The following is a 26,194-nucleotide window of genomic DNA, read 5'->3' as shown; positions in this document are numbered from 1 at the left end:
CAGCGTGGGCTCCTCTCTCCACAGGGCCACAGGTCCTGCCAGGAGCCTGCTCCAGGGTGGGCTTCCCACGGGGTCACAGCCTCCTTCGGGCACCCACCTGCTCCGGCGTGGGGTCCTCCCCGGGCTGCAGGTGGAGATCTGCTCCGCTGTGGACCTCCCTGGGCTGCAGGGGGACAGCCTGCCTCACCATGGTCTTCCCCATGGGCTGCAGGGGAATCTCTGCTCCGGCGCCTGGAGCACCTCCTCCCCCTCCTTCTGCACTGACCTGGGGGTCTGCAGGGTTGGTTCTCTCACATCTTCTCACTCCTCTCTCCGACTGCAGTTTCTGTGCCCGCTGCAACTTTTTTCCCTTCTTAAATCTGTTATCCCAGAGGCACTGCCACTATCACTGACGGGCTCGGCCTTGGCCAGCGGCGGGTCCATCTTGGAGCCGGCTGGCCTTGGCTTTATCGGACATGGGGGAAGCTTCTGGCAGCTTCTCACAGAAGCCACCCCTGTAATCCCCCCTCTGCCAAAACCTTGGCACGCAAAGCCAATACATGGCATCCAGCCAGGGTCAACCCATGAGAGGGGGAGAGGGGTGGTGACGACAGCAACACTGATAGTGCAGCCCTGGAAGGAACTCACTAAGCCTTTTTAAACAGAATATTGTCTTCACGGTTTGTAAGATGGGTTTTAGTCCTTTCAAAATAGGAGTGATATAGTGGTGTTGCAGACACATCGCTAAAGCCTATTACAAATCCAAACTACTAAGATCCTATACAGGAAATCACTTCAGATTATACATAACTTCGTATTTAATAGCAAAACTGAGTAATTATTCAAATTCAAATATATTTTATTAGCAATTCGATTAACAGATTTTTGAAGAAAGGGACAATCATTCATTCTACTGCCCAGCACAATACATTAAATTTAATGAAAAGAAATCCAAATCAGAAACTATTCCTTTACATGGACTCCCCTGACTCCAGTGAAGCATGTGTCTTATAAAATCGAGGAGCAATATATTCAAGATCCAGAGAATTTTTTTTCCTATTCTTCTTCCTATGACGTTCCATAAATCCATTACAATTTTTTTTTTTAACAGGAATAGGACATTCCAACAAGGTAAACTACATATTAAAAGATTTAAATCTTCTACAAGAAAGTGGAGAATATTGCCATCTGTGGAAATTGGCTAATGTTGGCTTGTCTTCAGGGTCCACAGAGTAATCAGACTCTTTATGAGTTATCTATTTTAAAACTTGTCTTGGACAAGCAACTAGCTCTGCAATGACAGCTCCTTTGTGCAACAAAAGAAAGCAGCTGTAGAGCCAATGTTAGCTTCACCAAGTACAGGAGCCACAACCTCTTTAATCAATAAAAATAACCCAATCCTATTTGTGTAACTTTTCTCTCCTATTTCACTGCCCTCTAAGACATGTTCCTAAGAACTCATGCAGCTGCAAGGTAATAATTGTATCGCATAACCTAGGACCTGACACAAAGCAACACAAGAGCAGTACGTGTTATTGTTTAAACAGAAAGAAGCAGACCTCAAACCCATAAAATTAACCTGCTTTTGAGAATGTAAAATTCCTCTTCAGTGACACCCAGAGAAGAACCACACATGACCTGGTTTATTCCAAACTGCTATATCTTTAAGTTCATAGAAGTACTTTTGCCTCCAGAATTGTTTTCCCCACTTTTTACTTGTTTCGGATCAATGTAATCACGTTCAGACAGACAAGCACTGAAACACTGTGTTAGGCTAAAATACCTTAAATTAAGTTTATGTCCCTTCTTCAGCGATGGGGCCACACTTGGCATGAAACAACAGGTCTTAATTCTTTGTGCTTACACCTGGTGAAAACCTGCTTACTTGCCTTCAAAACCTGGCCCAAAGGATTGTCATGTAACAGGAAACCAAACCAGACCCTACACTCGTAAGCATCTGGAGAGCACTGAAAGTAGGCAAGAGAGAGCATTGCAAGGAAGATTACAGTTACAGCTGAGGCTTCTTTCTTTCACCAATTTGTGATTCAGTTTCTAAAATCATACATCATGAGTTGCTTATAAAGACAGTCATATATAGGGCTGCTGGCATAAATATAAAAAAAAATGTAGCACTTTTTTTCCTGAGAACTAGAACAAATATTAACAAAAAATCACTGTATGTAAAGTGTGCTTTTTAAGATGACATAAATTGAGCAGAATTTGACAAAAACACAAGGTGTTCTTTGACAATCGAATACAGAGAGGCTCCTGCTCCTATCCACAACTCTTAATTTGGAAAAGTACACAATTCTTTAAAAAAAACGGAACATTTACAGCAAAAATAATAATTAAAAAACAAAACAAAACAAAACAAACCCACAAAACCAAACCTAAACCAATTTCTGTGTGCAATTCAAAGGCTAAAACATTTAAACACATGCCTTACACATCGTGGATTTGTCCAATTACATCTTGCTTAGAAGGAAAGCACCTACCTGTAACTGGACATTTCTAAACCTCTTTATTTATATGCTACAGACCACGTTTCAGTCCCTCAGCAAAGGCCCAAAGTAGGGAGTTAACATGGCAAACTTACAACACCAGAAATAATTTTGTCACTGTTGAAAGCATATACATATTTCTGCAAATATCATATGTAACTTACTGCACAGTGACCTCGAAAATCTAACTGAAGCAAAATAAACACAGCATTCTTAAACTCTGTGGAAGCAGAAGTAAGGTCTTAATAATAAAGCTGGTTTTAGTAAACATCTATTATATACAAGATCTTTCTCTTTTTTCAAAAGATGCATTAGTTACAAGACTTGTATCTTCATGTCCAACATGGAAAATGAGATGAACAAAAGTAAATACTGACTGATGAAGAGTCTGAAAAAGATCCCAAAGCCCAAATCCCTACCAAGTAGTTAAGCTGAATTTAGATTACTGGTCAGAAAAAGCATTTATTTTTCACTAATCAAGTATCCGCAGGGTGTTCATTTTGTTTAAGTCCTTACTCAGTACAATTTTTCACTGATCTCCATGAAGTGCCAATCTGTGCTAAAACTAAATAATCAATGGAAAGCAAGAAAGCGTACCGGGACTTAAGACAAAAAGTATGCATGCGCTTTTCTTACCAGAAAATTGCTATTCACTTCACAGAAGTTCCAGCTTAATAGGTGTTTAAAGTGCAAGACAAAGATAACTGAAATCAAAAGAAACCTTCACACACTTCCAACATACTTTTACAAGACAGATAATTAATTTTACAAGTAAGTTGTCCAATTCTACAACAGGTACTGCCAAGCTGCTAAGTACTTTCTTATTTTAAAATACAATTTTCAAACTGTTGAACAGATTCTATTGATTTAGCATCACAGCTAGGATTTTGTGTTACACCTGACTTACAAACTGTAATTCAACTCAGTTTTATTTGCATTACTCACACCACATATTAAGAGGTTAACGTCAATACTCTATTGTACATAGAATATAAAAATTGCTACTTTTACAGCTGATTTTTGGGGGTTTTTTAAGATGTGTATCTATTCTGTTACAGGCATTTACAGTTGGCGTCAGCCTTCATGTTTTTCCAGTTGTTAACTAATTTTATTACCAGTATCATGATGCTGGTTCCCATGCAGAGCAGGGGCAAATTGCACAGAAAAATATGTACAACTCTTACTGGAACACGAAAGATGACAATTAACTTCCCCAACAGAAAACCTGAATTCATTTTACACTGCCTAAGAATCCCACCCCTCTTCAATTTGCATAAGGTGAGAAAAGAAATTTAATTTTTAAGACAGAGTATTAAGAAAAATTATTTTTATACACACTTGTATATGAGGGTAACCACCCCACTCCCAGAGATAGTCTAAAAGCTTCCAAATTTAATTTCTTATGTTTGCTGCCTTTATTATATACTTTTAACCTTTTCAGAACACTATCTCATACCTTTTCTTAAGAATCAAGAATCTTGAACCCTTAGATAACATGTAAAAATGGAAAGAATTGTGCAATATATAAAAAGCTTTTTTAATGCTAAGTTCAGAAAAGCATGAAATCATCAACCTAGAAATCCCAAAGACTAAAAATAAATTGTGATGAGAACAGAAATGAAACACTAGTTTGTCACACTGACATACTTTTTGTGTAGAATTTTGTAAACACAAAATAAATCCTACAAATTGATAAACTATTACCCCACAACTACATGACTCAAATAGGGAGCAAGATGTTGCAGAAGGCGACAGACTTAAGGATTCTTTTCACTTATCAAATTTAATCCTAGTCAAACCACGACAATTTGTATCAGACAGTGCTTACATGGTGTCTACTAATGTAACAAAACCATCAATTATTTGCAACGCCATTAAAAATGTCTATCAAGATAGTATATGGTAGCATGACTGAAAGAGGAGTTGTTGTAGGTTTTTCTATAAAGCCAGTTTCGGAAATGGTAGCACACTCTGAAAGTACTAGCCAAAATAAATGCATGTACGAAAAAGATTAAGGGATAAGTTAAAAGGCACAATATTACATATATATCTGCATTTGTAGCATATGTATTAAAAATACAACAAATTTTCTTTTATTTTGCTCTAAGCATGATCCAGAAGAAACTTTAATTCTCACTAGAGAACCTTTATGATGTCTGATCTCTCAATTATTTAACAGGAAATTAGTTTTGGAAGAAATAAACTACACATTCACTTAGAAGAATAAATTCATACTACATCCTAAAAAAAATAGGTGAATGTAATGCATTATACTGAAATTTGAACTACGCGCTTCATAAACGTATATTCTACATGCTTACCTGTCTTGATCTGGGTCTTCCAGGAGAAAACTTGCGTTTGGTGATGGCTGGTTTTCCCATGCCAATTTTTGGAGTGACTGATACGTAAGTTGTTGGGAGAGCGCTTCCAGCAGTGGAAGGCAATGCTGGGGGCTGACTGTGCTGTACATCTCGTGCAGAATGCAAGTCTAATGAAACATCTGGTGAGGAAGACACATTTGTCTTGTTTATATTAACTGATGGGGGAAGTGAAGGGTAAGTCTCAGCTGGTGATTTTATGGGTTTGTCTCCAACTGGTGAACTATTTGCAGCACCTTCATTTGCAGTAGAAGTTTCTACCTCCAGAAGAGCTGGTGTTTCTGACTTTTCATGGGTTTCTCCTTTTTCTACATCTTTTTGCACTTTTATTATTTCCAGTTGTTGTTCTACAGGGGTACAAATCTCTCCTTTACTTTCAGTCTCCTGTATTTCTGGCGTCACAGTTACGGTCTCAGGTACTGAAGACAGAGACCGAGAGTCTACTGTGGATACTTCTGATACCTCCACACTACCTTGTGGTAGCTGTGTCTCTTCCACTTGTTTGTCTAACTCCTGCTGAATTACAGCTTGAACACCTTCCATCATGTCCATTATTTTCTCAGTCTGACTGTCACCAGATGCCGGTGTGTTTTTAGGAGACATTTCCATTTCAGCTGAATTAATTTCAACAGAGACTTCTGTTTCCAGTTGTGTGGTCTTTTCTTCTGGTGATACACCTGTAAGTACAACCATATTAAAGGCTCAGTGCGAAAAAGAAAAACTTACACAGGTGTAGTGGTCAACAAGTATACTTGGCATGCATCAAGTACACCAAGTACATATCACTTTGATTAAGTGAATTTAATACATAGCTTAAAATATACATCATAAATATCTTTCTTTGTACCTATGTTTACAGTAGTCTATGTTTTTAGTTCATTATTTTTCTTCCCTGGAAACACAGCAGAGTAAATCACAAGAAAGGAGACCCATGATTAATTTTTGAGGAATCTGAACACACATTTCCAGGTAGGCAGCTGAAAGTAGGTTCTCCTTTTTCATTTCTGTATATTGAAAATGCATGCTAGCATAAATTAATGTATTTTAAACAACTGTCCCAACATTTCCAAAAAGCAGAGAGCTAAGAAAAGGAAAAGTACAAATAAAAAATATTTCCCTCCTAGCGCTCCTTCAGACTTTAGGAAATCACCTGAAATCAAAACAGTTGATGCTGTTTTTTAATTTACCAATGTGTCATGGAATTCTTCCAAAAATATTTGTCTAGCCTTCCTTTCAACCAAATCAAGCACCTTTGATCCACAACTTTGTTCACCATCGAGTTCCAGAGTCTTGTATCCATTCCATGGAGAACCACATTCATTGCTCTGATTTTGGCTTCTCGTATCTTCTTTTGATGGACCCTGATTCTCTTACAGGCTACTTACTTTCTATTACACTTGCACTCTTCTTAAATTCACACTGCTACAACCTCCTCAGCCAATACAGTTCAAAGCCTAGTATTTTATTATGAATGTGCCGTCACTGATCATTTTAAATCATGGCCCTTATACCACAGGCTGTGATGCATAATAGAGTGATCACAGCTAACCTGCAAGATGGGTTTTTTTTGCTTTGCCTTTAAATGCAGGTTTCTTGTTTCCCCTTAGAGCAACCATCCTCCAACATTGGCTGGGAGTGGAAGGGACATACTGGAAAGTTCTTTGCCATTGATATCAGTCACTAACACATATAGAGCATTTGACCCAGAAACCATTCTATTTGTATTTTTTTCTTTGGCTGGTACTTCATTTGTGACTGACAAGATATATTTATTCCCAGAACACAAATGATCAGCAACTGCAGCACACCCTGTCTAGATGACTCCATTTGTTTATTAAACAAATTATCTTTTATTTACAAAGGGAAAAAAGAATAAAAGAAATCCTTCACCAAAGATATCTGTGGAGTTACAACCACGAAGCACATAAACTGGAAAGAAGTTCTACAGTGTGCCCCAAAACACACCAGGAGAAATTAATCCAATCCAATTATTTGCAGCTACAAACAAAAAAGACTTGAAGAGAAAGTGTGACTGTATTTGAATAGCAACAAATAGTGGTTTTTACTATAAACCTCCAGTGTACTAAAGCATTTTAACTGTATTTCAAGCTTTTGGAGAAAGCTAGTCCCACCAAAAAAGCAAAAAAACTTTCTCCTACACAAACACTCCAAAGACTACCTTTGCCTTCAATAAAATACTTCTTCAGCAAAAAAGTTAATGCTCTTGCTTGAGAGTTCAAATAGTAGAACTGATGCAATTTGTCTCCTACTGCTTTCCAAGCACTTTTTCCTCTTAAATTTATGAAGTACCACAAAGCTTACTGAAAGGAAGAGGGTTCTGAAGGGTTCTGTGCTGCATTTTCCCAGACTGCCAAACTCTCTTACCGTCTGTGACACATCCAACAGCTGATTCTTGACCAGGGCCATCATCAGTAATGGGTTGTTCCTGAAATGTCACATCCTCTCCACCACTTTCCATTTCCATTTCATTTGTACAAGCTTAAGGAGAGGCAAAGAAGTTATCAAAAATGATTATGATGTTTATTCTGTTACTTTGGCATCAGTAGTTGCTGTCACTGTTTGACCTTTTGGCTAAAGAGTATGATATTTAACAATATGATAGGAGTTAGGACAAATCAGGTCAATGAGAAGGTTAGGGAGACTACATAGTACTCCTGAAAGATTAAAAGCCTTTTTCTCATTAACACTGAAGCTGTTTTATACCTTTCAGATAGTGAAAAATGTCTGTAAAGCAATTATATACACCTAATTGTGAAAACTTAATTCACAGTCACAGACTTTGCATTACCTGAGCAATACAAAAAAGTCTTTTCTCAAATTCCAGCCTGATAAATTCAACAGAACTTGTAGCATGAAGGCTTCAAATTTTTATACAGATACTACAATGGCCACCTACTATCAGCACTTGGAACACTGATTTTCAACATACCTGTTCAACAACGTGAAAACTAAATTTTGCCACTTTAGAACGAGGATACCTTAATCTGCAAGTTCCTCCTCCTAAATAAAGGAATTTGGATGGAAAAAGTGCTACTGAGCGTTTCTTCTGCTGACAGTATCTATAATAGCTGACAGCTCTATAATAGAGCACAGAAACACTTATTTTTTTCCTTGTGTAAAAGCTTTTTCAGTTAAGGAAATTCATTAATATGCACTAGACAAAGTAGGAGCAGGAAAACCAAAGTATATAGTACATGTAACCTCCAAAGGAACTGATCCTCCAAAAGATGTTAGCACAAAAAAGTCAAACGAATATAGCTTTCTGTTCACGAAAGTAAAGTTCAAAAAGCCAGGAACTTATTAGGTGATGCTACTTTTAGCACCTAAAAACTGCCGTCAGACAACTTTAAAGTGATATTTTAACTTTGAGGAAATAATCATTTAGATTGGCTCCAAATCTGATTTTAATGTACAAAAGTGCTCTCCTGGGTATAAAACACTGCATGACTGTACTGATGTAATAGCTCCAGATTACTCCTAGTAGTTGAGATGACAGTCCTGTTCTTCCTTGGGGAGAAGAGCATGCTTGTCAATGCTTCTACTAGCTAGAAATCCTAACAGAAGTATTACTTAAAAGTTGAGCCTTTCAAATAAACCTGTTACTTACTCAAAAGGGTTTTCAGCAGAAGACTGGGAGTTTTTCCAGCACAAATTTTGGATATTACTTGGGACATCTTCCTAAATGTTCTAAATACACTGCCTGAGAGTCCAACAGCCTCTACTAACCTTTCAGAATGGAAGTGATCTTCAAAGGTTGAATTTGCCACTCTTTCTAACTTGGAGCAAGTGTTCACTGACAAGAGTTCTTCTGCTCACTTACATACTTGTACCTACTGTCACTGCCCTTCCTCCAGGATCACCTTTGTCATCATTTCTTTACTGCTTACAGAAGGTATGCACTTACACGTACAGACTAACATCAAAGAGAATGACTTGTTTACACAAAACATCAGTTTGAACACACAAAAACTAGAGTTTTGTAGTAGTCCAACACCTCCCTTTCCAGTCAAAAATTGTCAGGCTTTTGAAAACACAGACACTTATGCAAACACTTATGCAATAGAGCTATCAATTTCTTTTAACGAAAGATCAGTGCACAAGCATTGCTGTTTAAGCATCAAAAATGCACATGGCAGTGGTAGCGCAGTTAATCTGTTAGATTTCATGTTGCTTCCAAATTCAACCACAACTGTATTTCTCTTAGGAAATTCAGCCTGCATGGGATTACATACTATCCAAGACAGCACATGATGTGAAATACACAAAGTCATTCAGTTATCAGTTCATTACACAGGTCTTGTGGATGACCCACCGGGCTCAGATCAACAGATCCAAGTTTTCTCTGTGCTTCCCTACTGTTACTTTACACTTTTCTGCAACTTCCCTTTCCACCTTTTGCTTGATTTGTCCATTTAGACAAGAATCTCTCAGAAACAAGATCACTAATCATATATTGTTTTGAAAAAGGACACCTGATTAAAAGCTGTTTAGTTAAATATACCTGTCCCTTGAACATAGTCTAGCTTCCACTGCGGCGTCCTGCCTGGACACAGTGAGGAGAATGGGCACTATGAGACTGACAAGTAGCAAGGGGGAAACAGGAAAACTGGATGTCTCCATGAATATCTACCAGAAGTTGGCTTGTGCCTGGCAGTTAGGCACAAATGAGTAAAACAGTTAGGGTCTCCAAGGAATACATTTATGAACTGTACCACATTACAAAAAAATATTAAGAGAAGTTTACAGCTACAGGCCAGGAAGCTGGAGCTGGAAGGTTGAGAGCCACCGTTAAGGTGCTTACTTGCCCACGTTCCTACAATACAGGATCCTGAAGTCTGAAAACCAAAAAGCATATTGAGAAGACCGCTCACCCATGGATTGCTTGAGAAGCTGCTGCTGAATAAAGGAATGGATGAATTCCACAGAGTAGAATATGAGTGGCTGGTGCACAAAAGACTTAGTGAGACAACTGCAGATATTTATATACGATGTTAGCATTTTGGAAATACAAAGATTGCATTTGATTACCTGTTATACTGTCAAGTTGAGGAATGAGTTCAGAAGTGTCCATTACATCACATGACTGAGTCTGATCCCCTTCTCCTTGTTTACAAAGAGTGCAGATGTAGTCTTTCAACTGAGACTCCAATTCACTACCTGGAGATCTGTCACATTCTATGTGAATCCACCTGGGGAGATTAATTTACTGTGACTATGATTTTAATAATAAAAATATAAAGTATCCCAGTAAAAGATCAGTTAAAAAATAGCACTGTTTTCTGTCCCTATGGGGAAATAAGAAATTTCAGCCAATGCTTTATTATGGAGAATTTTAGAGAAATGAGCATGATACATCAGTATGTCAAGCAGTAAACAAATTTAAACATGAAGACCTAAACTGTCACTAAAGCCAACTGGACACCACTACATGTACAGCAATATCAAGACATTGAACAGCAAGATACAATAGCATTCAATATGAAACACAGTCTACATTCTTAAAAGGCTCCCAGTAGTGCCGGTTTTGGGTTTGTTTTTTTTTTTATTACTGGCATAGAAAACCACATAAAATTAAACAGAGAACACATACCTGAAAATTTAAAAACCCCCAGACCATTGCAAACAACAGTCTTTAAAAGTTAGGACAATGAGTCTTCTAGTCTGCTTACTCACAAAATAGATGCAATGTAAGAAGCAGCAGCAGCATGTTTTTCTGTACACCTCAGGTAACTGCCAATTAATACTTACTTGCTAAGATTAAAATAAGACTAGCTACTCTTGTTCGCTGTATTTAGGGATGAAGGATCATGATGTTGCACAACAAGATACTATAGCATTGTACATCAAACACAGTCTACACCCTTCGCAGAAACGCATCAACATCATACAGCTCATCAAAAGCTTTAGGCATTTTAGTACAATTTTACAAAAATTAGGATTCTTACCTTTTGCACATGTGACAATGCAACATATCTTTCTGGAAGTCTTGGAGGCACAGTTTTTCACAGAAAGGACAAGGTAAGTTGTCTTGCTGTTGGTAACAACTGTCACATACCAAACAATTATGGTGCCACTGACAACTTGTTCGTGTGCCACACTCAGCACATACTCTACAGTTCTAGAGATCACAAGAATTTAGTTGTTAATTATTGTATTTCACAATGGGATAGAACTGCCACTAACTGACATTTTCCTGTTTCAAATTAAATTAAATAAAATTTCCATCCTTGATAACACTAATAAATTATTCAGGATCTGATAACAGAACACGAAGAGCCTGTACAACAGCAAGAAGAGTTTCCTTGCACTACTCCCTGACTTGAAAGGAGCATTTCTTACAAGATCAAACTTTTTTATTCATCTTATGACTGCCACAAACTGGCTATGAAATTACATACATCTCATATACAGGGACTTGTTATGCTGAAATCATGTTTTTATTATTACTTACACTTACTCACAAAGTTACTGATAAAACAACAAATTCAAGCTGCCCTCCTCAGATGCAAAGGAACCCTTGAGCTGCAAAACTGCTGTTCTGCTAAGCAAGAAGTAGTTGAATATAAAGAGCCTTCAAGTATAGATTACATATACTATTGCATAGATTTTAGTTTACATTTTAGTTTGCATTGGATCATGAGAGCCACTGTCATTAAGTGAAGGTTATCCACTCCACCTGGATTCTACGCTTCTCTTTTCCCCTGTGGGGGTTGATTTACTGTCCTACACAGGCTGCTTCATCCACAGCACTGACAGCTACCCTCACAGAGCAGCTGTAGAGCCACATGATTAAATACATGTGGGATTCCTTCAGAAATTACGTTATGTTACATGCCAACAGCAGTCCGCAATACACCTAGAACAGCATAATGTGGGTAACAAAATTTGAGTCCCTATAATGACAAGGAATTATTCTGAAACCTTTCAACTTACTTTACATTTCCAACCATTTGTTGGTACAGCGTCCATAACTGGTTGTAGACAGAAAGTATGGTAACCCTTGTCGCATGTATCACACACCAGCATCTTGTTGTCTTCCCCAGAATGTCTAAGAAAAGTAACAAGTGGTTAAAAAAATTATTTAAACAATCCATAACAAAAGATCTATTTAATGAAAAGTCTAAACAGGAAGACACATAGCTGAGTACATGAAAATACATGAATATCACTTACAAATAGCTCCAAAGATAATGCCCTCAAATTTGTATTTAAGTATGAATGAAGATCACCACGCTTACTTTAACAACTGCTGAGCCTGTGCCACCATTCTAGAAATCAGCCCACTTTCATTTACACACGTGTAGGCAGATTTAATGGCCTTTCTGTACTGAAATCAGTTCAAAATCTGAAATATGTGATTTATTTCTTTCTGAAAAGAAGATGAAATTGTACTTGTTCCTATAAACAGTCTGACTGTATGTTTTCCAAAGGAAAAAACAAGCCATCACCTCTGACTATCAGAGCTCCTATAATGTCAACCAATATGACTGCAAGAGCAAAACAAGCATTAAAAGGAAGAGATTTCAATTTTCCTACAGTGATGTATTTCAGAGCTCCACCACAAATTTCAGTGATAAAATAAATTTGCAGAGAATAAAACAAATAGTTTGGTAATCTCTAAAGGCACTGTGTTCTGCCTTAGTTTAAATAAATTAATTCAATAAATAAGCATGCAACAAGATTTGCCTTGATAAAGCTTCACAATATATGGCATTACACTTACTAGATACTACTTCATTACCTGGGAGACCTGATATTTTAAAAAACAGTAAATGCTCTCTCTTTGCATGGAGGTATGTTTAAAATGTTATTCTTTAACACTGGCATGAAACTTCCATACTCCATAAAGTAATAGGTGTGAAAACATCACATTTTCTTCTGCTTTTCCACTAGAGAGGTTTGTTAGCAAATACTGTAATTACCCAGTACAACGTTTTTAGGGATATTTTTTAGAATGTGCTTCACTATTGCAACTTCATTGCTGGCATTTGCTATCAGCTGCGTGTGATCAGGGAACAATCTTCTTTCAGTGGGTGAATCTCAATGCTAGCAAATACTGAGTGTTCTGCTTGGAAAACAGCAAAGCACTGACTGATCAGGTACATGAGGCAGCAGTGAAGTGGTTTTTTTCCTTCATACTGTCTCAGCTGATCTGACTAAAGCTGAACAAAACTCTTATTTCTTTTCTAGTAAGTACTTTAAAAAAACAAAGCCAAGCAAGCAAAAGGACCCTGCAGTGCCCATCAGATTAAGTTATGTAAGAACAAGCATACAAGCAGTCAGAGTTTTCCAAGTGAACCCTTATGATATCGCAACAATTATGTTTCATTGTCTCAGTACTTGTCTGGTGTAACAATTCAATCATGGTCACTCATGTCACTTTTTTTCTTTGCTCAACTAAGCCATGTTTTTGTTTTCATAATGACTCATTAAGTGCCTCTGAAAGACACTACAAAATAGAAGAGAGGGCCTAATGCAGGGGACCTACCCAGTCTGTGGTACACGCACAGCTGAAATGTCAGCTGAGTAAGAGCACAGGTTCCCAGACTGTAAAGGCACTACAGTAAACTAATTTGTTAATTTGGTAAATTTGAGAAAAATCCTCCTGTACAAAAGGAGGAAAAAGTCAGAAGGTTTTGCTGCTCTCCAGAACCTGCCAAGATAATGGTAACTCTGGGGGTATAAACCACAGGAGTTTCAGCTTAGCTTTTTTAGAAGAAAGTTCCCAACACAAGGGTTTGTTCAGCTACTTAATATAGTATCATAACAGATGTATCTGGGCAAATAATCTAAGCTTTTTGGAAAAAAGAACAGTTAATATAATAGATGTTTTAAAATCACAGCACATAAATCTCACACTGTCCTCCTCCACATCCTTTAAGTCTCACTTACTTGCAGTTCTGGCACACTTTGCAATCAGGACACTGCCAACCTGCTCTTTTTAAAGGTGTAACTTGTATGTCCAGACACATCCCATGGTAGTGCTGGCCACAGGTAGTACAAAAAAGTTGATCTAAGAGGTCTCCAGGGCTGTCACACACTGCACAATTTGCTTCTTCCTTTGCTACAAAGAAATTATTTTTTAAATTATTATTTCGTTCAAAATTATGAACAATTCAATGAACCCAATGAAGCCAAGAAATTCTTTAGTAGTTCTTACGCATATACAACTCGATCATTCTATGAAATTCAAATTTAATTAATATACTTAATAACTACTCCTTTAATTTGGTTTTCTGATATACTCAACTAATCTTCTCGTAACAAAAGTACATTCATTTTAAACCTTAATAAAGTCTTAGCAAAGGAAACAGTTTTATTCTCCTCAAGATAAAACTGAGAGCTTTAGGACCAACTCTCCTTTAGAACAGGTACAAAATAAAGCTCCTAACAGATCTAAAACTACTATTTAGCTGAAGTGTTCGCAATATGGTTGCCTAACTTGAGTTAGGACAAGTAAGCAAGCCTATCAATTTGAACTAAAACCTGACAGAAGACAAGTCTGATGAGTAAACCCTTCCCATGTTCTGTCATTAAAAAAACCCAAAAATACTAACTTTGCTGTGCACCACTGTCAGTCTTTAAAAACAGAGGAGTATGAACTTGCATCTTTCTCATACCTGAACATATGTGAACTCTTGGGTACATGAACTCGGAAAACAGGTCTAAACAAATGCACTCTTAAGCTGATCCTGACACAGATAAGTTTTCATAAAACCTGGTACTAATTGTGTCATTTGAATACAGTGTACTTACATCTTTCAGGAGCCTGATCAATATGGTCTGGACAAAGGAGGGACAAGTTACTGAAATCCTGAAATGTGCCTGCTCCAGCAGCACAGGGGTAATGGTACATCTGGGTACATTTCTCTTCACAGCATTTGATAGTGGCTCCAAGGTGCTTACAATATGCACATCGCTGAAAAACAAACATAACAAATTGTTCAAAAACTATTTTTTTCTTGTCATTTTTCAGCTAGATCTGTTCCCCAGCTTCATTTAACAGACAAACAACTCAGCCAGTAGAAGAGAGTGAATGCTGAGGAGAAGGAAGCTAGTGGACTGTGTCTTTCAGTGGCACCCCCATATCTTTCCAACTTAAAATGTTTAACGAAACCCACTCTAAATTCACCCCGATGACTGAGATTCTTCTTGTCACAGAAAAGCATTTTTCTTTTATAAGTTATCTAACTTGAGCTATGCCGTCAGTAGAGGCTTGGAGACTTATTCGGAGTAATAAAGGCAGACCACACTATGCTGTCAATAGGTTATAACTAAAAACCACCTAGCTCTGTTAAGTTGTAATGTAAAACTGTAGACACTGTAATCAGAAATGCAAATGAAAATGAAGTATCATGTTCTATTGAAAATCTTACTGACGTTATACAATTCTCTCTGGGATGATGATGCATTACATAACCTAGCACTTTCTTCTCATCTCTCCATTCAAGGCTACACAAATATCACCACGGAACTTTGAGAAGTCATAAATAAGCATTATTATTATTGACCATAGTCACATTTGTAAAGAAATAATTTCTCAGGAAGAGCTACCCAATAACCCTCCAGTTCTACAGTCAAGAGGGAACAGATTCTATCAGTCTGCTTGTAAAGTATCACCCACATCTTTCCGATTCAGTTAATCAGTCTTTTTTCTTTCTTGGATTCATTACAGTCCCTGAAGCACTGTAACATGCTTTTGTACTTTTTCACCAAGGCAACAATACTTTTTAAGGCTAGAGCAAAGCACAGTAAGATGTGCAATAAACTTAAGAAAAAACAGGTCAGTAGCTCACAGGAAGGCATACATAACATACAGCAACAACTGAGCTTGGGGACTCTCATTTTTCATAATAAAAATATAACACTAACACTGGCATGTTTGATTACTAGCTCAAGTGTCAAGTAACATCCAAATATGAAAATAAACCAAATCAAAGAAAAGTTACATACGGCATCTCCTTAATTCTTAGAATATGGGCAATATTTATTACCATAATTCTTCTCTGTTTCAAAGCCTGGCATGAAATTAGGCAGGAAATAGTGCTACTACAATTCTACAGATATCAAAACCAGCCCATACGAAAATACAAATCACAAAGCTGGCCGTGTTAACAGCTACATTGATATTCTTGAAACCAGATGAAATTAACGTCTTCAGCAAAATATCTGCCTGCACCACAACTCATGGACAAGAGAAAGAAAAAATATTAGTTTATGCTAAACACAACTGCAGTGTAAAAAGATAAAACGCTTCAGCACAGAAATTAAAACAGGTCACTAAGGACAGCTACTGCCACGTTTCTGTGCTACAATGCTAAGTCTACTCTTCAGAGCTACAGGACATCTCACCTCTACCCATGTCTGTAACACCTACTAACAGTATGGAAAAGATGTATTCTGTTACTTTACCAGCCAAAATGCAGAGAAGAGGAAGGGGGACAAGATAAGCAAACAATAACATGGAGTTCCTGAAGTAGGTAAAGAAGGTACTAAAAGTAATGACAGTTAAGGACTGCCAACAAAGCCAAAGTCATGCAAGAAACTCATTTTAGGAAACAACACATTCAGTAAACACTTGCTGAGAATGCTGTAGAAGGTAAATCCTGAACTTTGATGTGAAATCATGAAAATATAGCCCAAAGCCTCCGCCTTCATGAACTGCAGCCGCACTTTAAACAGCATAAAACCCACTGCACTATTTTGTACTTGACACTCCTACAGCCAATTGAGATGCCCAGATTACAGCTAAGGCCCAACTCTTACAGACAGGCCACACATTTTTCAAAGGTATTACTCACTAAGAAACAGTAGGAATGGGAACCTGGGAGGAGCTAAGGTCCAAAATGTGTCTCTCAGGAAAGTATTCAACAGAGAATTTGTTGGAACCCATAATAAACCCTTATGAATTATCTAATCGGGAAAGAAAATTATGAAGAACTGCAAGCACTCAAAGAATCCAACATTTACTAAAAGCTGGGAATAATGGATTATCTGCAATATAAATAGCATTTTTAAACATCACACCTGTTTTTCAAAACCACTAATCAAAAATTATACATAACAAATGTAAAATCAGAATATACCTTTTCCCAAATGCTATATGACTAAATGATGAAATTATTAGAAATGAGCAAACTACAGGATTACTGCAAAGCCTTGAAAAATGTTGATGTTGATTTAAGGAACCATGTAAAGATGCTGGAAGAAAAATGGAAGCCCAAATTACGTTTAATTGAACCCTTTAAACCCATCTGCTAAACTGCACTGGCAATGAAAAGCATTTGGCAGCTAAGTAAAATACACACTTTAAAAACAATGTGGTATATATCATCTGAAGCAAATAAAAAGCACAGAATATCAACATTTGCTGAATTTATAAGAGAGATAAAGCAGTCTGAAGAAACAAATGCCCAAAGGGATTTTTCTGGCAACAGCTGTTGATGAGAAGGGTTACTTTTCCAGCAGTAGAAGCCAACACTTCTCTGAAACCAGGCCACATGCTATGACCCCAAAAAACAACTATGCAGCTATTATGACTAACTAACCTTCATGAAGAAAGTAAGGATATGAACAGTGAAGTATATTAATTTAAAAAAAAAAAAAATCAAAAGCTCTGCTAAACAAACCCAAATACTACTTTACTACTCTATTGCTAAAATATGGCATCAGTACAGTAGGGGGTGGAAGTAAGGAATAAACCACATTGCCAGTAAAACGCCAAGTCTCTTTACCACACTGTATGAGGACAGTAACAGAGACAGAGACAGTATGGAGTCTTCAATTTCATTAGCACAAGCAGAAAATAAGGCCTTATGTGAAGCGGGTGGAAGCTGAATCTGAGTTTTCAAAGGGTAGGTATAGGAAAATGGCAAGCTGTCAAAGCAAGCCGAACACTGTTTTGTTCATGGATCAAGTAATTTTACAGTCCTGTTCTACAGAAAAAAAACTTTACAAGGTGTCAGAAAACTAGAGAGATAGTTCATTACTTAGTCACAGTACTTTCAACAAAATAAATGTCACTAAAGTAGTGTCAGCAGACTATTTTCCTAATCAAAAAGTCCTTCATTGGTTACCAACTGTTTTCTTCAGCAAGCTCCTAGTACACTCATCCGTAACAAGAAAGCTCTGATCACATCCATACTTCTGCTACTTCTTACTATTGTAATTTCCGTGATTGAAAACTGTCCACACCTCCGCCTACTTGGTCTTTTTCACCTTTTTCATCTGATTTTTTTCATACAGACAGAAAAGCATCTCATTGTTAAAAGCAAATAGCTATACGTTCTTTCAAATTTCATTTTGAAATTCCCTTTATTCACTAATCCCATTGGATCAAATGTAACACTGTTATACAAATACAGTGAAAGATGAAAAACTACGTGAATTAACAGAAAACATAAGAAAACCTGATCAATCACCTCCTCTCTTTTCTAGTTGTATGGGAGTACATCCTCTGTGCCCTTAGAATTACTTCATAGTACTACTCTCTCAGCAACTGGACAAGTAGCAACCCTTCAGAGGCAGACATTAAAGTAGGGCTGAAATAGGGACTTTGAATAAATACTTAGTTGCAACCTGATCAGTGCAGTAAAGTTAAATGTTAGTATTAGGTATTGCAAAATGTTTTTTAAGCAAAATGACAAAAGGTTTTCACTGATTATGAACTTACTTAGCTTTAAAGAGGTCAGCCAACAAACCCTATGATAACAAAAAGTAATTTTAATTTTATGATAGTGAAACCAAAAATGCACACAAGCCATCTGTCCTTAGTTAAACAATTTAATGTATTACTGGTAAGAACAAATTTCAGGCTGTTTAGCTACTGAAAACTGCTACCATACAAACCTATAACTAAGGAGAACTGGACCTTAACATCCTGTCATTAACGAGACCGCAAAGAAATTTTAGTATAAACAGTGACTAATGAAATATGTTTTCTGGTAGTTCTGATAATTTTCATTGATTGCTCCATCATCTAGAAAAAGCTTTATATTGCTTATAGACACTAATCACCATTAGCACCTCTAATGTCAAATACACTGTTTTAAGTACCATAAAGCATTTAAGAGCACAATGCAGTAAGGTGGCAACATAAAAAGCATTAATGGCTTTCAATTGAACTACTGATTAGAAAAGGTACTAAGTAACATGAATTTCCAGGAGTACTGGAAAATTTTTAAGTACTTCTGATTTTTTAATTTTGTATTAAGCAATCAATTAATTTTGTATTAATTTATAACAAGCAAGTCAATCAGACATCAGTTATTTTTGTTCCTCAATCCTTAACACATACAAAAATTGAAGAAATTAAAATCCCAATTTCTCTAACAATAATTTAAAACTATAATGTTCTTAACAGAGACAGCATGTATTAAAACTTCACTACAGTGTACCCTTCATGCTCTGAGTACTCTGAAGTAACCTTAAAAAAATAAATTGAAAAATCACAATTGTAGAAACAAACTATCAAGTTTTGCTTCTAAAACCCTATCAAAAACATGGGACAACCAGAAGAGATGCAATTTGGCCAAGCTCAACACATGACTGAGAAAGACTGTCTTCTAATGCAGAATTCTTGACTAGATACTCCTAGGTACTACATACTGTCTGTAACCTGCCCAGTTATCTATACAGGAATAAGGAAAAAAGGTAAGAAGATACAAATGTTAATAACTAACACCACTACCAGTGACTCAATACACGTAATCAAGGCAGAAAGTGAAAAGTCCCTTCAAGTGTGGAGATTTCAGGCTCTCTACAAGTCTCAACTTTGTTCCTCCTTCCCACCAGTTGCCTCCTTTTCTCACCTTTATAAAAAATTACATTAAATAAATGGTGTTGATATCAATGCATCTAAAGATTGGGACAATAAAGCATTCATGTTTTGCAGGAGTGTTTTTCGTAATAATTGTGATAGGTTAATAACCTGTAAGAAGCAAACTTGCTAAGGGAGATAGAATTTTTTATTTGAAACCTGAAATAGGCAAAGGAAAACATGCAAACCTTATGGTGCACAAATCCTTCCTCATATTATCTGAAATGTTCCCAAATGCTTGTCTATTCAGAAGCTCCACAGAATGGTTTGTGTGCCTTGAAGCTGTATTCTCCTCATCATTATATAAGCTAGTGGAATAACTGCATGCATATGATTTCCTCCACAGACTCTGCCTTTGCTGCTTTTTTCACACTTTGATGAGGAAAAGCATTTTTTTATTCACCTTCTCACTTTCTACCAGATTTAGGATAATGTAAATGTTTTGAGTGAGTCTAAGCTTTCTCACAGCTAACAAACAACTATTCCCTTAATTCTCATCTAATATCCACCGTGACAGAAGGGCACAGGCGAGCATGTTGTTTAGTTAGCATGTCAACAATGAGAACGTCAATAATGTTTATTTAATGTAATTTAAATTGTGATTATCAGGCTTCAGCATCAGCAACTTCAGGACAAACAAGGCAACAACAGAAATCATCAGCTTTGGTTTAAGACTGCTTTTTGGCAGGCTCAGAAAACAGACTATTGTGCCAGTTCCATTTGATTCATGCTGGGAAGGTCTTAAGAAGTACGTGTAGACATTTCTTTTTGTTGGCAGAGCACAGTCTGAGCCACAAATTGTTGGAGGCTTATAAAAAAAAAAATAATTGGGGAAACATTGCTACATGCTTGTTGTTTAGTGATCTTCTCTAGGCATCTGTTACTGGTCACTGTGGAAGATACTGGGATGAAGTCAACTTTCTGTCTAATCCAGCACAGCTTCTATGTTCCTAAATCACATATAAGGATTCTGAAGTGGCTTAAGCATTCTATAGGTTGTCTATGCTACAGATCCTCTGTAGCTACAGCTAGGCTGGCATAATTACATCTGCAAAGCCATTTAATAGAAACTCAGTGGAAGGAGAATTTACTGCTGATACAGTCACACTGTACTTCCAAACGACCCAAGCCTTGTGACAAGGCTCTAAATTTTGTGTCTATATATGAGCCAAGTGTTTAAGCTCCCATTACACTTAGCAGAGACTTAGTCATTTTATGGAATTTACTTCATTGCAATTCAGTTCACCAAACAGTGGGTGTCCATTTTCAGGCTCCACTGACAATACCGTCCAGATCTCCATTGCTTGTAATTGGAATTTAAACACAGCTCACAGGTAGACACGTCCACAGGGAGGTCTAAATTTAGATGACAGTCTTAAGCTGAAGCCTGCCTAAAACATGTTGCCAGAAGTTCTCTATTGGTAACACAGCTAAGTCCACACCAAAGGTTTTGTCAGCATGGCCCTATCAGTGAAGGGATATGAATGGGTACTACTTACAAAGATTCATATATAAATTCTGTTCGATTCATGTAAGTTTTCTGAATGATGAAAAGTTGGGCTAAAGGTTCACATAACACATGCTTAAATTCTCTTAAATACTTTCGGAACACTTAGTCAAAACTTTCCAGCCATTTCTGAGAAAAGTCAGTAAGAAAAACATTTTGCTCATCTTAAATACAACCTCACTCACAGGCCTTGCAATTTGGCAGGAATTTTAGTGTGGGGGATGCAACTTTTGCCCTTACCCTGTAGATCTATCCAGATGTGACCAAGCTTGGGAAAACTATTTTTTTTAAAATGTAAAACACTTCCACAAGTTTGTCAGTGAAAAATCACAGAAAAATCTAGTCTCATTGATCATGACCGATCCTCTCCAATTTCTAGCACTGATCGGACTACATGTACCTCCTGCAAAGATTGCTTCAGTCTGACAAGGATTAGAGAGAGGAAGTCTGTAATAAATACTCTAAGCCTAAGCACAATAAGCCACTGGAATGGAAAGCAGACATCCCTAAGGCTCTTGATAACTACTGTCACTTAAATCGTCTGGGGAATGAAAGTATCCAGTACACCAGCAGACGGACAAATATGGGTCAAAGAGACAAAAGGGACAAACTACACTGTGTGAATGAGTCTGATGAGACTGGGAGGAGAAACCATGGATGAAGATGAAAGCTGAGAAGGGGCACGGATGAGACTTCAAGGGCCAGTTAACTAAAACTAGGCACTAAAATTGGATGAAGAGCTGAGGGAACTGATGTGCTAAGACAGAAGAAATGGTGAAGGGACAGATCTCAAAAGGAACCCAGGGAAAGGGAATAGAAAGGTTAAGGAGAGGGGATGCAGGAAGAACGAGGAAGAGTGGAAGTGTCTAAAAAATCAACTTGAACGAAAAGTCACAAGTCTGAGGCAACTGCAATTGGATGAAGACTGCAAGAAGGAAAAGTACGCTGTCCTCTGACTCTGAGTGCTACGCAGCTATTGCTTTGCCAGCTCAAATAGCAGAGGTCTGTATGTAGCCCTAAAGGTTTTAAACATGCAGTCTTCCTTTTTTTCCCTAATGCAAGGAAATGATATAGTCACACAATTACAAGGCTACACACACCCACAGAGACACAGATAAAGGAACGAACAGACACATATATGCACAACTATAACTATGTATGTACATTAAAACACAAAAAATACTGTACACCAAACATGGATTTAGTGCATAAAATAGACCTCTTAAAAGGAGTCTCCGCATTAAAGAAACCTGTTACTTGTAGGCCTGTGCTTAATTTGGGGAGGGGAAAAACTTATGTATTGAAAAAAGTTGTGGATTTCTTGCAAGAGAAAAAAAAAATATCACTTAGTTATAGCAACTGAATGATGACCTGCAAAACAGTTCTAGTTTCACTTCTTTCATAGAGCTCCTTTATGATATTGGGCAGGGCACTAAGTAAAATTTTTCTTAAGTTTTTTTTTGTCCTAAAAATAGTCTTGATTTCTACATAGATTGTGCACTCACAACTCCAACAGAATGAAGAAAGAACTGCAATATCAGCGCAACTTTTTAATAAGTCGGAGTATTTTTGAAACTCTTCCAATCTGCCATCCAAATTAGCAGGTATTTTAAAGTAAAAAACAAAAAAGAAAAAAAGAAAAAATTCAACTTCTCTTGGAGAAAACGGAGCCTAAGATGCATAAAAAAGCCACATAGATCTGCTATTTTGAAAAATTTATAGACAAGTTATTCACATGTTTATTATAGTAGAAACATCACAGAAAAACTCATGCGGAAATGAGTAATTCTTTCCTTTCAGCAGTATTTGAATAGTCTACATACCTACACATTGAACAATGAAAAAATGTAATATTGAAGAGGTTTGCACCGACAGCAATGTCCATTCTATGGACTGAACTAGGCACTAAGCTGTTCTGCATGTGATCATACAATTAAAGACTGCATAATCAGGCATACGCACAAAGGATATTAATTGTGTGCAAAGGTTATTAATTGTGTGCAGACAACCTGTCTTCTGGCATGCCCTAACTTTGTGTGTTTGATTTTATAGTCTTAACAATGCATTCTTTTAACAAAGATTTTGTAGATATATTAACTTAGATTAACAGAACGTTAAAGTCAGCAAAAGTCACTACATATACTCAATGATACGCCTAATTTACAAGGTAATAGTAGGGATGGCATGACAAGGAACTCTGGATTATGTACAGACATAAAAAAATACAAGAATTTCCTGCCTTTAATACCTTCCTCATTAGTGAGCACCTCCTTAGTATTCCTTCCCCACTGACTGCAATCAGTACCTTATTGTTCATAATTCCTATTTCCTTGGCTGTTCCTAAATTGCACTCTCCAAATGGCACAGAGTCATCGTAAACAAAATCCTACATCTTCAGTTCACTAATTTTTGTAAATTGAGCACAAATAAAGCAATTAGATGGCATACTTTGAAACTACCAGCTTCAAACATTAATATAATTTCTTTTCTAATAAAAGCTTCACATGCTTTATCTGGCTGGGGCTTTTAGGTTTTTTTTCAATTTGACTAAATTAGTCATTTACACATATTTCTCCCATTCCTCCTCCCAAAACATGGTATCCCCAAACATTACATAATCCTTTTTTTAATTCACTAGCTACTGAAACAAACAAATAAGCCCCTTATCTTTCCACCTTATTCCATCACTGACATTCCTTGGGCAAGCACCATGAAGTGCGACATCTTGACCCAGAATTTTAAATCCTGAAATTGCTGGTCAAATATTTAGCAGGTAATTCAACTGTTGTTCTGGGGTTCAGGGAGGGGAGGATAAGAAGGGGCTGTTCGTTTCGTTTTGCCGCATGCTGCCTCAGTAGCTTGTGAAGAAAAAAGCTGCCAAATTTTGTAATGAATTCCACAGAACATTAAGTCTGATGCTTAGCAGAAGCCATAACTGTTAAGTAAATTATATCCTTTTGATGAATACCCTTATTTGAAAACAACATTGATTCTTCTAACCCTTTAGCAGTGTCCCAAAACAGATGTGCACAACTGCAAATTCTGTTTGCTTTCAGGTTTACGAAGTGTGATGACATTTTTACAATCATGCATGAGCCCTTTTACCCAGGAGTAAAATAAAACACAATAATTCTTCACCATCTGTTTGTTAATTTTGCATTCATTTAACTTTGCATTTTAAACTAATAATCATTTTCTTATAACATAGTTTGTTCCATTGGTAGAAATTACAGCTGTTCAATTAAAAAAAGAATGGTTTATAACAGTATACAGTTTTCCTCTAAATACTTCCATTGCTCTTAATTATACAGATATTAGTGCCATCAAATGGAAAAAACTGCCAGGAAATAGTGTTATGCTTTACATGTCACAGATTCCCTTAGTAAATGTACATATTTACTTCTGTTCTGGCACCAATTCCCACCTGGTCTCTTTTACATTAAAATTCCTTTTCGCCACTACAAGATTCTGTGTGGTTTTTAATGTTGCTATGTATAACAGGCTTCTTACACTCCTGAAGGAGTATGGCACAGTTAGACAAAGCTTCTGTTTCATATGTAGCAAACAGAAATACGTCAAACATAGCACACTCCTATTTCTTCGTAATGCTTTTCCTTAATCTCTAATGACAGGCAAAGGAGGTTTTGGTATTTTTATTCCTACCTGGTTACCGCTAAACTAGGACTAGAATAATGTCCTAAAAGCTCTTTCTCACAATGTTTACAATAAAATGGGGAAATCCCATTCCTTTTTCTAAAGTAAAACTGTATTGAAATAACATGAATAATGCATCAGAACTAGGGAAGGGGAAATAATTTGGTTCAACAAAAGACATGGGCCTGGAGAAAGAGTACAAGCCAGCCTGAGATTCTGAGAGTCGTATTTTGGATTCTGCGTTACACTCTGGACAGCGCATTTTCCTGCTGCTCCACACAGACCAGGCTGTAAATCCACAGCAAAGTTACAAGCCCTAAACATAGACTGTCCACACTAACACAGTGGGAAGTCTGCTTCACTGTGGTTCCTAGGCTTAATAATCATAATCATCTACAAATAAACTCTTCAAGAGACACAGGCTGCTCAGCTAGTTCATGTGACTGGTACAGTAGTATTAAGAGAGACTGTTCAGATGGTTAAAACAATCAAGATTCAATCACTGTTTTCTAAAACCATTTTTTTTCTGATGGCATGGAAATCTTAGCATCAGATGATCATCCTAATTCTGTGGTAGTGTTAAGATAACAATGCTGTCACAGTGCTAGGATGCATACTTTACTAGAAACACCCATAAGGCAAGAGATGGTTTACCACAAAATGGATTTATTTCAATTAAAGGAGTTCAGCAAAGGCTGAAAAACACTGAACTGGTGCATAAGGCTGTAACTCGCCTTCAGAAATGAACTTCCAGAACTACCAAATAACAACAGGCTCACATAAAATTAAGAGTGAAAGTACAACCATACCTTACTGTGATGCTCAGCTTCTAGTCTTACCAGAACCTTGAGTATTCTGACCTTTTAGTTTCTCAGATGAGTGAGCATAGCTGCCAGGTCCGACCTTTACTGGGGGATTTATCCATCACAATATTTTATGTCTGACAGAAAGCAAACATTCTGGAAGTGCCCAAGGCACATTCTGATGTGATGGATGCAGAACGGTAACAGTCTTCCTAACAATTCACCATCTATTTCAAGTTACTCTCATTAAAAACACTCACCTGATATGACATTTGGAAAACGTGAAACTCTTACTTATTCAACGTATCAAATCCATTTACATTTTGGAAGATCAGCATTTTCTTTACAAAGCTCAAAGAACGATGATAGCAACTGAACTGTCTTCTCGTATTATTTCTCTAAAAGTCTCCATTTGCCTTTAAAGGTTTATGATTTGTCAACACATCTCCCTGGAAATACCATACAAATAACACCTAATAATGCCATAACAACCTGCAGTAGTTGAAAGGAAAAAAATATACCAGTATTTGCTT

General features: G+C 37.0%; 1 protein-coding gene across 10 annotated transcripts in view; it reads right to left on the bottom strand.

The window, feature by feature from the left end:
* KMT2C (lysine methyltransferase 2C) overlaps nucleotides 1-26,194 on the bottom strand; it is a 200,687-nt gene that overhangs the window by 80,948 nt on the left and 93,545 nt on the right. For all 10 annotated transcript variants that reach the window (XM_069778217.1, XM_069778221.1, XM_069778222.1 and 7 more), the window contains 7 exons: nucleotides 14,636-14,798; nucleotides 13,772-13,943; nucleotides 11,813-11,927; nucleotides 10,825-10,997; nucleotides 9,908-10,068; nucleotides 7,244-7,357; nucleotides 4,802-5,535 (listed from right to left, as the gene is read on the bottom strand). In XM_069778217.1, coding sequence (XP_069634318.1) covers nucleotides 4,802-5,535; nucleotides 7,244-7,357; nucleotides 9,908-10,068; nucleotides 10,825-10,997; nucleotides 11,813-11,927; nucleotides 13,772-13,943; nucleotides 14,636-14,798 — 1,632 coding nt within the window. The remainder of the gene's footprint in view (nucleotides 1-4,801; nucleotides 5,536-7,243; nucleotides 7,358-9,907; nucleotides 10,069-10,824; nucleotides 10,998-11,812; nucleotides 11,928-13,771; nucleotides 13,944-14,635; nucleotides 14,799-26,194) is intronic.

The sequence above is a fragment of the Haliaeetus albicilla genome, chromosome 2 (genome assembly GCF_947461875.1).
Source record: "Haliaeetus albicilla chromosome 2, bHalAlb1.1, whole genome shotgun sequence".
NCBI lineage: Eukaryota > Metazoa > Chordata > Aves > Accipitriformes > Accipitridae > Haliaeetus > Haliaeetus albicilla.
This window is presented reverse-complemented; position numbering and strand designations above follow the sequence as displayed.